Source organism: Perissodus microlepis, chromosome 7, assembly GCF_051167445.1.
Source record: "Perissodus microlepis isolate ML-2025 ecotype Zambia chromosome 7, ASM5116744v1, whole genome shotgun sequence".
NCBI lineage: Eukaryota > Metazoa > Chordata > Actinopteri > Cichliformes > Cichlidae > Perissodus > Perissodus microlepis.
Window position 1 is genome coordinate 46119450 of NC_140467.1, and position 15480 is coordinate 46134929.

At 39.6% G+C, this 15480-nt stretch overlaps 1 protein-coding gene across 5 annotated transcripts in view; it reads left to right on the plus strand.

Annotated features, from left to right (window-relative positions):
- The window catches only part of ctif (CBP80/20-dependent translation initiation factor), a 63061-nt gene that overhangs the window by 13845 nt on the left and 33736 nt on the right, over positions 1–15480 (plus strand). For all 5 annotated transcript variants that reach the window (XM_084935414.1, XM_084935412.1, XM_084935413.1 and 2 more), the window contains exons 4-7: positions 1393–1515; positions 2741–2814; positions 4332–4436; positions 4569–4647. In XM_084935414.1, the coding sequence (XP_084791540.1) occupies positions 1393–1515; positions 2741–2814; positions 4332–4436; positions 4569–4647 (381 nt within the window). The remainder of the gene's footprint in view (positions 1–1392; positions 1516–2740; positions 2815–4331; positions 4437–4568; positions 4648–15480) is intronic.

The window sequence follows — 15480 nt, forward strand, 5'->3', positions numbered from 1 at the left end:
AAAAATCACATATCTGTTTCTGTTTACCTAGACAGAAATTTACCTATTACAGTTGTATTCAGCAACCAGCTGGTAACCAGTTGAGTTGAGCATCCTTAAGTTGTGCTCATTGACAATGACTTATTCCGACTGATGGCAACACATCTGTCTGCATTTGAAAAACCAGATTATTTGCAGACCTTTGACAGTCTCTCTAAGTCTGATTGCACTCAGTCCAATTCAGACTGCAACTGCTTGCAGACAAGTAGCCTCCTATCAGTCGATTGCCTTTATGCTTACCATTATGCTGAACATAATGTAATGCTGCTGTTGTGTTAATATAAAGATGTTAAATCACTAACAACCAAAATAATTTGGATGCTAGAACAATAATACAAAAGCTTTAGTCATTGTAACACATCTCCTAGGCAAGGTCAGATGTATACCGTTGCACATGGTAGTTGCTGATCTGAAAATAGTCCTAATTTTACCCAGTGCACCCTTTCAGTCTGCTCGAGCTGCATATTGACTTACTCTCTGGTCACTGGATCACCACAATGATTAAATCACATGTTTTCCTTCTCTCTGTTCTGTACATGCTCGTCCGTTTTCTGGGCTCTGTCAGCTCTTCAGTGTATGATTGAAAGAGCTCTGTAACACCAACCTTTAGTCATTCATCTACACTTTCTACATTGAAAGCATGTTCATAGTGACTGTCATGGGACACTATGACGCTAGAGCCAGTAATTAAAAAAATACTAAGTGAGTTACCAGCTAGTTAGTCTGTTAAATCTGAGTCTGTGTGTGTCGCTCTGGTGCGTTCTCACAATGCAGATTTTTTCACAATACAACATTTTTTTATTGTTGTATTGTTGCTCTCCAGAGTTGACTTTTTAGCAGCATGGATTAAAATGATCTAACAAAATAAAGCAGGGTAGCTGAGGGCAATCTTTTTCCATTTTCCATGTTCAGCAGGTTTTGACATTGACTATCTAGCGCAATGGTCTAATACAGCGGTCCCCAACCTTTTTTGCGCCACGGACCGGTTTATGCCCGACATTATTTTCACGGACCGGCCTTTAAGGTGTCGCGGATAAATACAACAAAATAAAACTAGTACCGGTACCGAAAAACAGAAGATTTATTCATAACACACGTGAAAAGACCCAGGAAAACCGAGTTAACGATAAAAACGATAACAAAATAACCCTGAAAACTATACATTTCACACCTGAGCCTCAACTCTCGCGGCCCGGTACCAAACGACTCACGGACCGGTACCGGTCCGAGGCCCGGGGGTTGGGGACCGCTGGTCTAATATATATACACACAAAGCATGAGCAAAAAGGAGGAAAAATGGAAAACCAAAAACAAAGACCATAATTTCTTTCGTTAACTCTCTCAACTCCACAGGATGAATGGGAACACAGCAGTAATGGCAGCACAGGTTCCAGGCCCAGTTCAGGGTCCAGACCTGGATCTGGCTCACGATCTGGCAGCAGGGGGCACAACAACCAGTACAAAGGTTCTGCCAAGGTACAGAAACACATGGGTTTGTCTGCTTTTGAGTTGGATTAACTTTCTGAAAGTGCCTCACTAACATGACTTTAATCAAGATAAAAGTAAATGGAAAAAAAACCCTGATACCATGGTCATTTGTGCGTTCAAGCTGTCAGAACAGATTTAGACGCTTCAATGCTCCAATTTATCCTCTTTAAAGGCCCCTCCTGAGAAGCCAGGTTTGCTCTCATTTGTCAGCTGGTCTAGCAAAATGCCTTCATTTTGCTGGACATTAGTTACATTAGTTACTTACAGAGCAGACACCACCTTCAGTGAGTTGTATGCCTACAAAACATTAGACCAGGAACACGGGGAGCTTTGAACAGAGATCACTGCATTACACAGTACATGATAATGTAATGCCCATGACCATTTGTTTCTCTGCCACAGCAGTTAATTTTTCAGTTCCATCATGGTAAAGACTGAAAAGGTCCTGAGCCAAATTATGAAACCTTGTAGAGAGATAGAGCATTAAAAAGGCAGGGGCAAAGGAAGAGCCAGTAAAGCTTTGGTTTACCTCAGCAGAGGAAATGTTTGGAGGCTTCCTCATGTCCTGTTGGTTAATGTTAACATAAAATCCAGATAGGCTTAGTTTGTGCCACAGGACAAATTTGTTTAATGAAAACACGTTAACATACATGGATTCCTTTCTTTTCTTTTCTTTTTTTTTTTTTTTTACTGATTTCAAATCATTCACTCATTCAAATCACTGATTTCATGTTTCCACAGTTTCTGATTAAAACTTTCACATAGTTCTGGCATATTGATATACAGTCACAGCTATTGGTCATGTTAGCCACATTAGCTGCTCAAAATCCTGAGAGAAACAATTTCCCTTTTGTTAGGGATATAACAGTAGTCAACTGGGTCTCAGTTTCAACAGCAGAATGCTTCAGAATTTTAGCCTCTAAACACTGCTAACAATGAGGGCATGTAAAGCAGGAAGCTGCTCATTCTCTACACAAGGCCTTGCCTGTTGAGTATTTTGCTTCTGGTTATGGTTGGTTATGGAGTTAAGTCACAGAAAAGTCTAGGCTACAAATGAAGTCTTTCTAGAATACCTTTGGAGGAACAAATGATTTGGAGGATGCTTGTGAAATGTTACATACAAGTTGAGTAATGTGGACATGGGATTGGTGATTTTGTATTTTGTAGTCATGCTGAAAATATTCTTTCTTCTTTTTCCTTGTGTGTTATTTAGAATGGCAACAGAGAGGGATCCTTTGACATCCTGGGGACAGACATATGGGCTGCTAACACAATGGACTCACATGGGTAGGTACCTTTCTGTTTCACACACCTGTCTGCTGGATATAGCTTTCGGATGGTTATGTGACAGACAGTAGACAGCACAGTCTCGTAGCAATTGTTTGTTCCTCTCTTTGGTACATTTTGTAATTTTGTTTGGTTACTCTTTTCACTTCTTTAAAATTTCCTCTCCACTTGTGGTCAGCGGTTGCAGTTTAGCATTTGAGCTCCATTAGTGTCCTGTTTTTAACCTGTTTTATCTTTGTAGTCCAAGACAGTAGTTTCAACATTCAGCTTGACCTTTAGCAAATCTGTTCAGCTGTCGTTCCAAACTAAGTATCTCTTCACTCAACCTTAATCACGAGGGAGAAAAAAAAAACACATTTAAACTACATCTGAGCTACCGGAGGCTCGACTGTTTAACCCCAGTGCTCCAGTTACTCTTTATAAATGACGTCTCTGCGTGAATCAGCTTCTGTGTGTCCAAGAGGTTTTTCAAACAAGAGCTAGACGTGAGACTTAAGAGCAGAGGGGGGAAAGTCAAAACGTTAGAGAAAGGAAATGAGACATAAATCAGTTAAAAGTGGAGGCAGGACTGGTTGCCATGGTAACATCTGCACAGCAGCGACTTCCGGCCACGCTGGCACAACGGAGCATGCAGTAAGTGATGCAGCCGGCACGGTGGGATGATGTAAGCAGTTTTTTCCTCACGCAGGTGGAGACGTGTTACAGGGTTAAATGTTTTACTAAAACACACTGATTCATTCAAGTATGCATTCCTGATAAAAGCTGTGTGTGTGTGTGTGTGTGTGTGTGTGTGTCAAATATGGAAACATAGTATATTATATATTGTATATCAGATGATATAATAAGAAAAACTAAGGGTCTCATTAGCAATGGTACCCTGCAAGTAGATTATAAATTATACAGTATAAAACATGCAGAAATGTGTACATCATTTTATACACATATAGAGCCAGAGATATAGATGCATAAACAATTCACATGTTTATACATCTGCATTCACACACCAGACATTAAGAAATTACATACATTACGTTAATCAATGACAACCTGAAATATTAAGAAAAGCAAGCCATTCATTATATAAAATCTCACGTCCCCCCCAAGGGAACTGGTTCTTGAACACCAGTTGCTTTCGTAAGTAGAAGCTTGTGAAGTTTTATCTGGATTTAGTGAAAACCTAAGTATAATTAAGGCCTTTTGAAAAGCCAAAAATAATTTGAAGGATAACTTTAAAGGATGGTGATGTAACAAGAAATCAAGAAATATCACAATGTCTCTCTATATCTTCAAAATAAAAAGGCAAATAAATCATTTCTAAGGGATTTGATTAAAAAGAAAATGTCCCACATCATTTTTAAAATGAGTTGTTGCAACTTTGTAGCAGTTTTCATGCAAGTGATCCAAATAAAGTCCAGGTTATCCCACACAAGACCTGCTAAAGATCTGCATTTCCCCTCATATGCACTCATGCAGAGACTCTCCATGACTCTAACTGTTACTTTGTCTCCTCCTTGTAGAGGTGCAGGCTGGGACGTGCAGCCAGAGAAGCTGGACTTTAGCCATTTTCACAGAAAACACTTCAGAGGAACGCCAAAGCACCTGCCACACATTGACAGAGAAGGGTAAACTATACATTTATTTATGTTCAGTTATTTTGTCTCACTGGTGGAACTCAGAACAGTTTTGATTGCTCTATACCACCTTAATTTATAGCATCATACAACCTCCTGATCTCACCCGTTCCTCTCTTACAGGATAATCAAAAACAAGTTTGAAGAAGATGACGGTATAGACATGAACGACATAGAAAGGTTCCTACCCCATCTTCGCTCGGTAAGTCACTGTTTTTTTTCTTGTGTGAAACTAAGCCATCCCAGTTTAGTACTGCAGTGAACAGGTGTGAGAAAGCCATTCACAGGTCACAACTTTAAGAAGCTTTAGCAATACGGTGTGATTTGCTGTTAGAGAGTGACCCCTGGTGGTTAGGTGAAGGAATAACGTGCACCAAATGGAGTTCAGAGTCAAGAGTGCTGGAGTCCGGTTTTTGATTAAATTACTAGAATATTAAACATAATTACAGGAATGATCTTTCTTGTACTAAAAGAGCAATTTGTGTTGTTAATTTCTTCTTTTTTTTTTAAAGAAAAAAAAAAGGAACTTAAGAGTGCAAGATGAGTCTGTGTTATATGTACTTTCTGAGACTTGTTGATTGAAAATAAAAACTTTAGTGACACCTGCTGGTCAGATGCAGGAGTGAGCTGTAACTGTGAATAATGATGTTATATCTCCCTCTAGTGGGCATTAGTTTGCATAACATATATGCGTAGATGCCCAAATGATTCACACAGAAGAGATGTGGGTTGTTGGTTTCTGAGGCAGTCGCCGTTTTAGTCAGCGTCTGCTTATCTCTAACAGCACTCGTGCAAAACTTAATGAGTAGGTTCACATTTTCTCCAAGTGTGTCTCAAAACAATACTTGTATCGTGATAGAAGTTATAATACTTTCTCATTTTCATAGTCTGAAAATGCAAATCTATTAATAGTGACTTCAGTCCACAAAATACAAAAATGTATGCCTCAGTATTTCTGTGTACGTGCATTCTTTAGTTTAGTTGAAGTCCCCATGCAGTGTTTTCCCTCTTTGAAATAAGACAAAAAGGCAAATGTTGTACAAACTATACTGTCAGGTCAGTGTACAAACAACAACATAAGTTGACCCAGAGTCTTGAAGCAACTTAAAGAAGTCCAGACGCTTTTCTTTCCAAGCTCCTTAGACTACGATGACCTGGATGGCTGAGAACCTTCACAGACATATTGACCCAGTGTTTTCCAGATCACCAAGAACCCAATAATTTGAAAAACAAGAATGAAAACATAAATAAAATCTATGAGTGTTCAAAAGAGTCAAATAAAAGAGCAATAGAAAACATTTACAGTGAGCTGTAATAAAGCATATAATAGAGCAGAAAAAGAGCGTCCTCTAGAGCTGATTTAAGAAATTGCCAGAACCTCCGTGACACATTTGAAATATCACAGATAGTGATGTGCTATTTTCATTGTACTGGTTAAGCATTGATAAGCTGCATTTTAAATCATCTGCAACTGAGAGAGAGAGAGTGGTTTGAGGTAAAGTTGCAGCAGTCCAGCTGAAATCCTTTAGCTGCTAAACTGGCTTCAACTTAGTGATGGTTCTCAGTTGGTAAAAGCTTTGTTTAACAGCATTCTTGATTTGATCGTTAAAAGTCAAATAACTCTCCATAAAAACACCATGATTTTCAACTATAGTTTGGAAGATTAGTATCTTATCTTGATGTTTGTGGAGCGTGGGAGGCCAAATCAAATAATCTAAGTAAAGTGAAGTCATTTTGTTGAAGTGTTTTTTGTTTTTTTTTTGCCTGCATAACAGTGATAGTGAATTTTGTATCTATGAACAATACAGCAAGAGAGGTAGCGTGTACAATTTAAGTAAAAAAGGACCTAAAACGGATCCTTGAGGGATGCCGCAGTTAATGGAAGTTAGGAATGGCGAGCAGTTTGGAATCTAAAGGTGCCATCAAATAAGGAAATCCAGTTTAAAAATATTTAGTTTAGATCATTGTCTAAATGCAGTAAAGTCGAGAAGAGCCAAAATCAGCAGATAAAAAGATATCATTATAAACTCTTAACAGGGCAAAATCTGCATCTTTCTTAAATTAGACTGAAATCTCTTAAACATATTAAAATTCAAGTATGAAAAAACTTGAGAAAGGCAACTTTTTCTAAAATCTTGACAGGGAAAGTAACCTTATATATATTATAGGGTTATTCTGAGTTCCTGAACTATTGAGGAGGTTTAGCATCTTCTCTAAATGGGATCTAAGTGCCTCTTACTTACATTACTTGCAGTCTAAAGGGCAACAGCCGTGTTTCTGAACGTGACGTGTCTCGCATCAACAGAGTAAAAGTCATTTTGCAGCTGGAATGCTTCTCTGTATAAGGTATTGAGCATTGTGTTTTCAAACATGATTTGTGATTCATTGAGGTGACGAGAGTTCACATTAGGTCACCCCTGTCACCCTCCTCTCTTCCTCCCCTGCTTTCTGAGCCAAAATATCCTCCGTTTTTCATGGTGTTTAAGCTACAGTGTCTTCCTCTTTCCTTCCCCTCTTGGCCTTTGAGCTGAGCTGCGCCGCTCACGCAGCTTGGGCTAAGATGGATCTAGGTGAGCGATCGAGATGGCTTCCTCACTGTATCATTTCTGAGCCAAGATTGTCGTTTCCGTTCATTCAGTAAGGGCCAAAAGATAGATGGGGTCATCAGCGTTTCTGTGCTGCAATCGGGATCAGAGACACAGAGCTGGGAATTGAGTGCCACATTTTCTGTTTTGTTTTCCCTGACATTTCTCAGCTGTTTCTGGCAATTCTCATCTTCTCCCAGTTACTCTTTCACGTTCCGATTGTGTGAATATCAAGCCCTGGCAAGCTGATCGCAAAACCATGCCCTGTGGGGTCATGCAGCTATAAAGCAAGGCCACTGATGCCCAGTTGTTTCTCATACTAACAAGTCTATTCACTGACACTCTCTTTGGTCTTGAATAGCCCTCAAGATAACAGGAAGGGTACTTAACTCTTCCACAAGAGACCACAGTGTAAAATAAAACAAAATCAATGTAAACCTTGGGTGGAAAGATAAGCACAGGGGTTTGTGTTTGAAAGTATGTACATCTTTTTGTGGCTCGTTAGATGACTAGAATTTTCATAGTTAACTGATAACCAGCATTATTACATTAAATTACAAACTGCATACCCCACTGCGCATGGTTTTGTTACTAATAGAAAGGGAGTCTTGTTTCTTCAGTATTGTCATCGCTTTTATTGTCATGAATCTCTATTAAATAAATATATATTCTCAGCATCCTGGCTCTGCATTTATGTTTGCAGGGATCTCTCTTTTCTGCTGGTAACTTGCTGCACTTAAGCAGTGATCCTTGGTCGTAGACATGGACAGCTGAATATCCCATAGACTAGTAGTTATTCCGGTTGTACAGTACTTTTCCACTGGCAGCCTCCCTGATGAGCACGTGCATGTTGTTGCAGACAAGTCTTCCTGGTCACAATAAACTGGCAGACATGCAGACATCCTCATGGGGTATCTTGTTCACCTTCTGAGGAAAAAAGCATTTACGCTTATGCCTTGACACGCTCACAAATAATGAAACTCTAAAAAAAACATCTGTATTAGATGCCCTTTCTCCTTTACGTAATATTTAGTCATCAGGGGATTTTTATTTATTTCTTTTGTCTTTGAATAGTTTCATTTTGTGCCGTTATACACCTACAAACTATGAAATTCTGTATTTTTTCCAACATAAACATTTTTGCACCCATGGCCTTGCAGCCTGCTGACAAACCAATTTCTGACAATTTGGATTTTCATTCTAAAAACAATAATTGGCAGCATACACATTTAAAAGCTTTTCTTCAATGCAAAATTTTATTCTCATAATAAAATCATTTGAACTTCACACTTCCTGTACACCAATCTTTACCTGATATAAGCTTCTTTTCTACTTCTACTTACTCAGTTTTGCTCGACTTGACTTGGTTTTCCGTTTGGCAGTAGTATGGGGTACCAGGTACTTTTTCAGTACCTACTTGGGTGGGGTTCAAAGCCAGTTGAGTCATGCCAAAAATGTGATGTCAACAGACAGAAGGGCACCGAGTGACATCACTGCATGAGCCATGAGAGCGACTCCTACACTAGAATCAAACCCACCATTTTTCAAACCCTGCAAATTTAGTTTGGCCAATTTTGTGTCTTCCTCAGTAAGAACTCGCTAACAGATCACAACCACACAGATCACAGTGTTGTTGATCACAGTGTTGTGTGTTTGCTAATGTCCAACTGACTATTTTCCTGTGCTACTATGCGCATGCATGAAAAGAATGGGCTCGTAATCTGACATTCGTGATGCTGCCCAGCCAGTCACCAAGCGAGGATGCTGAAAAGTATCTGATTCCTGTCCCTGGTCGGTTGATCAGTGTGTCTTTATATATAATATCAAATATTGTGATTTGGAAGCGCACTTTTAGAGGGCATCTTCAACCAAATCTCCAAAACAAGAGAAAACTGGACTAGGGTAATGCAATATGGGGTTCTTCCTTTGCCCACACTCTACCAAAGCTGTTCTCACATACAAAAACTGGACAATGTCATGAGAATCAGGTCTAAACATAGTCTGAAGTTGTTTTTTTCTCACATGCAGCACACACAAGGTTCCACCTCCTTTGTGGAAGAAACAATTAAACCACTGATTCATAACTATTTTGGCTTAACAGGCACTTAAGAAAAAGCTGTGAGTAGACATTGCTCCTTATTATTTGTCAGTTGTTGATAGTTGTGCCATAGAAACATTACTCCTCTCAACTTCTTAGATGGTAAAATTAGCAAAGATATATCAGTTTTAATTAAGAGGCAGTAGAATTGCATCAAGATTAAAGGCGAAAATATAAATATGTATCACAACTTTGGTTCCCACATTCCGATCCGATTACTCCTATTATGACTCTATATATTTATCATGTGAACCCTTTGCTGCTAAACTGCCCTATTGTATAATAACTGCCTCCACAGGGGGAAGGATAACTAGATAGAAAGAAATCATCAGGTATTTTTCCACTCATAATGTACTGGACTTTTCCAGAGTCATCACTTCCAGCTACTGCACGGCAGGACTACATCATCCAAAGTCCCCGTCTGCAATCCACACTTCCTTCCAACATTCACTTCCCCTTTTTCCAGGAGCCACAATGCGCTTACAAATAGCCCTCGGACGTGGAAAACCTCTCATTTGTGCGAGGGCGTGTGAGCAACCCAGTGAGAAAGGGCTTCCTCCCTTTCCTTTAAGGTTCTGCTGCACCTCCACTGGCCTCTGTGGAATGTCATCCTGCAGTCACAATGACCTGCCTTCACGTGCAATTTCATGTTGTAACGACAGAAGCATCCAGGGGTCAGGGAGAAAGTATTTGATTCATGCCACGTATCCAATGGATGCTGGGAAACATGAAAGGCTGTATACAAAGAATTCTTGTAATCGCCCTCACGTACAAATTCCTTCACACAAAAGCAAATAAATAAGACAGAGACAGTTAAAATAAAACAGGTATAGACAAAACATGGATGTGGCCACCGTGTCATGGACTATCATTTAATTGTTTGCCCTAAAGTATACCCTCCTTTTTCATCCTTATTGCTTGTAATGAGTACCATGTTTACCAATTGAAGATGCTGTATAAGGCTCGAAACCAGCAACTGAGACCATAAACTCATCAACAAAGTGTTTCCTGAGGTCACCGGTCAAGTGATCAGTAGGGTCATTTTCCCATTTAATGCTAACCAATCTGACTTATTCTTGCAACCACATGGCTAGCCCCCCTACTGGCCATTTGAAAGAATGCAAGCCACTTTCACATTCAGTTGACTTTTCGGACCCAGAGCCAAATTCCATACCCTAATATAGAATTTATGCACTTGTTGTACTGTGTTGTCTTGTGACTTTTATTCTCTGTTGTTCCATATTTAATTGTGTGTAAGAAAGCAAAGTGTAAAAGTATTCCTTTGGCAAAGTTTAAACATTTTCTCAGGACATGTCTACTTTTGTATGTATAGTTGTTCAACTGTTTGTTAATACAAACATTTAATCAACCAATTACATGGCAGCAACTCAGTGAATTTTGGCATGTAGACACAATTGAGAGGTCCTGCCAAAGTTTAAACCGAGCCTCAGAACAGGGAAGACAGGTTATTTAAGTAAGTCTGAACATGGTGTGTTAGTTGGTCCCAGAGGGGCTGGTCTGAGTTTTTCAAAACTGCTGATTTGCTGGGATTTTCCCACGCAACCATCTCTAGTGTTTACAGAGAATAGTCTGACAAAGAGAAAATATCCAGTGACCAGCAGTTCTCTAGGCAAAAATGCCTTGTTAATGTCAGAGGTCTGAGGAGAATGGCCAGACTTCGTCGGCCTGATAGGAAGGCAACAGTAACTCAAATAAACACTTGTTAAAATCAAGACATGCAGAAGAGCATTGCTGAATGTCAAACCTTGAAGCAAATGGGCAACAGCAGTAGAAGATCACCCCAGAGGAGACTCTTGTCAGCTAAGAACAGAAACTGAGGCTACAGTTCACACAGGCTCACCAAAATTGGACAATAAATGGATCCATATTCCCTCATATCAACCGTTGAGGCTGGTGGTGGCAGTGTAATTGTTTGGGCAATGCTTTTTTTCTTCTTTTTTCCTTGTACCACTTGAGCACTGTTTTAATGACACCGACTGGCCGAGTATTATTACTGAAAGTGTCCACGTCTTTATGACCACTGTGTGCCCATCTTCTGATGGCCGCTTCCACCAGTTTAATGCATTATGTCACAAAGCTCAGATACTCAAACTGGTTTCTTGACCATGTTGAGGAGTTCACACTACTTAAAAGGCCTCATGTCAATATTTACCAGCATCTCTGAGGAACCTTGTTGAACCTGTGCCATGAAGAATTAAGTTCTGAAGGCAAAAGCGGTTCAACCTGATACTAGCAAGTAGAGTATCCAATGAGTATATACTGTACTGTATTGTACTGTACAGCAGTGGGTTCACATGATAAATATGTGGTGTCATGTTTTAATATTAAGGTTAAAACTTGTGTTTGGTTCAGTAAAAAAAAGAAAAGAAAAAAGAAAGTATTTTGCTTCTCAAAGAAAGAAACAATAAAATAAAAATAAAGGGCACCAGATAATGAGGAGAGCACTTGGGTGCAACCCGGGAGAAAAGGAGAGTGCAGCTAGTCACTGAGAAGACATCCGGTCTCTGGTCTGTGAACAAAGCCGTCCAAACAGAGAACAAAGCAGGAATCTGGAGCTGAGATATTACAGACTGGTTGGCCCCTCAGTGTGGAAGTGTACGTGCCGCAGAGCAGGACTCCGGTTATAGAATGACACTGGGGGCGGGGTGGGTTTCTTTGGTGGTCTGTGTGTCAGCTGTCAATTTGTCTGAGACGTGCAGGTCATACGCACTCATTTGCTGTTCTTTCCTGTAGTTTTAAGCTAACCTTAAACCTGTCTCCTTCATGGCATTTTTACTATCTGTTACCTTTTCTCGCTTTGTTTCCTCCAGTTTGCCTTTTCCTACTTATGACCACTACCCTTATGCTCTGCCCTCTACCCTCCTCATGGTGTCCTTCACTCCTCCCCTCCATCCTTCAAATCTTGGTAGGCAACAGCCTACCAAGATTTGAAGGATATCCATAGGGTCATGGTGACCGGCAGCCCCCCTTCACGTGGTTACTTCCTGCTATTGTCTCTGGTCCTACTACCGATTGGCTCCTACACTCTATTAACTGCACACATACTGGATTAATCATCATTGTACTCTGTTCTGCTCTGGGCTCTGGCTTGGGAGAAAGACTGGAGCCATGCTTACATGCATGCATGAAAGCACAATACCATGGGAAATGTATGACCACTCACACAGAGGTATTCAATACGTCACCAGTGACTTGACCTGTTTTATCACATATGAGTGGCAGAAAGAATATGGAGTGGTGTATGCAAAAGCATAAAATATATCGTAGTGGAACGCCAAAAATTAATTGGTTCATTGATTTTATTCCCTTTTAATCAAATTTTATGGTCTTTTTTTAAAGAAACGGTGTAGCACACTCTCCATGAGTTTAGGTTTTTGTCACAGTAATTATTCCTACTCTTCATAGAGACCTTTCTCCGAGAAGTAATTTGACAGGAATTCCCAAAGCTTCACAAGTGTACTTAGTACAGTCTTCACTGAATATGTTTGCTTGTTGAACTTTAGAAGATGCATACTTTCTTGTAGACACTTAGTTAGGCTGATATGTCAGTCAATATTAGCTATTTGCCAATCTATTAGTATAAACATTTATAATTGCTAATAAATAAAACTTTAAAATTTCAAGTTTAGAAGGGGGAAATGCATTTTATCCATGTTTTGAATGTTGAGCTTGCATAGTTTATCCACCAGAGGGCAGTCTGCAAAGTATTTAGGTCATTAACACACCTGCGGACTAGCTGAGCCAATCAGAGTCAGGCAGAGTGTAAATAAATAATCCAGTCCAATAAGGACTCATGTAACAAATGGTAGAGAAATCTGTTTGTGTTTGAAAGAAAAAAATATACAACTTGATGTATCAGATTCTTAATTATTAACTATTGTTATCGGTATGGGCCGTAAAAATTAGTTGGGCTCTAGTATAAAGAGAATTGCCAATGTTTTAATGATTTTTGTGTGTGTGTTTGTCGAAGCAATACTATAATACTTACATCGCCACGCACCTTTAGTTTCTCGTGATTAACGCATTATGTCTTTTTTTGGACGCACCTACCCCCTCGGCAGCTGCTCACAATAGGCTCTGATGAATCAAGCGTGTCAGTATGTGTAGTAATCTTTGCAATTGAGCTCACAATCATCAGACATGTGGCTCTTTTGACAGCTTGCTGTTTTACGTCAGAATTTTTTGTCCTACTGTGGTAATCGTCCTCTGAGAAATAGGCTCAGCCAATTAGCGGTAACGAGCGGTAAAGGTTTCCTCGGGGTAAGTCTAGGGAGAGCTTTCATCTAATGCTTGTTACTTTCAGATCATCCTGGATAAACGCAGACACCAACCATATTCTTATACACAGCAGAAGTCCACTCATAAAGGCAGTGTTGTTGTAAGACAGACTTAAAAATGCCATACCTGCACTTTGATCATAATAAATTGCATTCCTGTGTGCTTATTCCTAAGGAATGAGGTAATCTTAAGTTTGTGATTACGGATTGTAAAGTCTCACTGTAAGAAGCAGCAAAATGTCCTCATAAAAATGTATATATGCTATTTGCAGGTCTTTATAAATATACTAAAAAACATCACACAGACACACACACAGAGTATTGGGATGTAGAGAGAACATATGATTGAAGCCTTTTTTCATTATTCTGAGAGCTGCCAAGAGCACAGCTATATGCACTTAAAACCCGCTGCAGCAGCAGTTAATTTCTATAGGGTACTACAGTTTTTCTCTCTTTTTCAGTCTCCGACACTTTGATCCTGCAGTGTTCTCCATATCCTCCAGTAGCAAGACCCCTGAGTTCTTTGATGTACCTGTCTCAGCATCTGTGGCGCTGGCCTCTGATCACTTATTAAATGAGACATGAATGTCAGGACCTCACATCTTTGCCTCTTATCACAGATCATCCTGTATACACGACCGTGGCAGCTCTAAATCTCCTCTGTCTGTACTGTTAGCATGCATCAGCTACAGACTAAGTTACATGAAAGGCAATACGTATCATGAAACATGAAGGAAATCCTGTACTAGAGGGGTTTTATAGATTCTGAATACTAACGTGACAAGATGGTCTGATAAAAAAGATCCAGGATCAGCATGTTACTGCTAATTTGTCTTTTCCTGCTACTTAAATCTAACGGTAGAAATGCCATCTTTCATCATATAAAGTTAGTAAGTTAAAGTAATAAGAGTGCTAATAGTTTGCTTTTTGTGAATAATTTATAAAATTAAATCACTTAGTACTGTAAAAGTCACACTGTGTGTAAAATTTCATATAGTACTGTGCAAAAGTCACCCTATATTTCTTTATACTTACATATGTTTCAGTAAATCCTAATTTTCCTATGAAAGGATACATGGAAATACAGTAAATAGGACAAAAACAGTTTGTACAATTGTAGCTAACTTGAAAGTCAAAATTTGGTATGACCTCCTTTATTCTTCAAAGCTCTTCCTTGGATGTTGGCTGCCTTTTGTTCCTTTTGTCAAGGTGATCCCACACTGCTTAATATTGTTGAGGTCTGGGCTCTGGGGAGGCCAATCCTGGTGTGCTTTTACTGCACTGGAAATGTGTTTGGGATCATTGTCATAATACTTACCGTAATTTTCTTGGTTCATAACTCCATCTTTTGATGAGATCCCCAACACCACTGCCTGAAACACAACCCCAAGTTGGATACATGACTCCATCAGCGTAGCTGCTGATTCTCTGTCCAGTTCTTGTTTCTCTTTCTTAACAATGGCTTCTGGACAGCCACCCTTCCACTGAGACCATTTCTGTTGAGGCTTTGGCAAACAGTAGATGGATGAACTGAAGAGCCAGATGCATCTCTCGGTTCTCCTATTTCTTAAGCATATGACTCAGATAATGTTCATCTGATGTAGTTTTTAAGCCTGCTAGTAACAAAGTTAAACAAAGAAACTGTTTAAAATCTACCCCCCACCCCACCCCCCAAAAAACAAAAGACAAAAACTTCCAACTCTAATTTCCTTACAGACACAGAAAGGAGCGTTATTTGTTTGGTTTGGCCTGTGAATGAAACGTTGAGGAACGTTTTTGTATTTTGATTTTACGTGCCTGCTGTCTTGTATTGACAGTGGCTTTTGTTGTCATTCTTGCTCGCTCGCTCTCCTCTGCTCTCAACAACCTGTCCTGTAATGCCACCCTTGGGTCAGCTTTAAATTTATTGCTTTTGGCTGAAAGCCCTTGCAACATAGATAAACTAAGAGAAACAATGGAGCGACTCAATAAGCATCATACCAGAATTGTTACAAAGCAGAAGGGAAAGGAAGACATGCATTTCATTTTCTATGCTATAGCAGACAAAGTTCTAT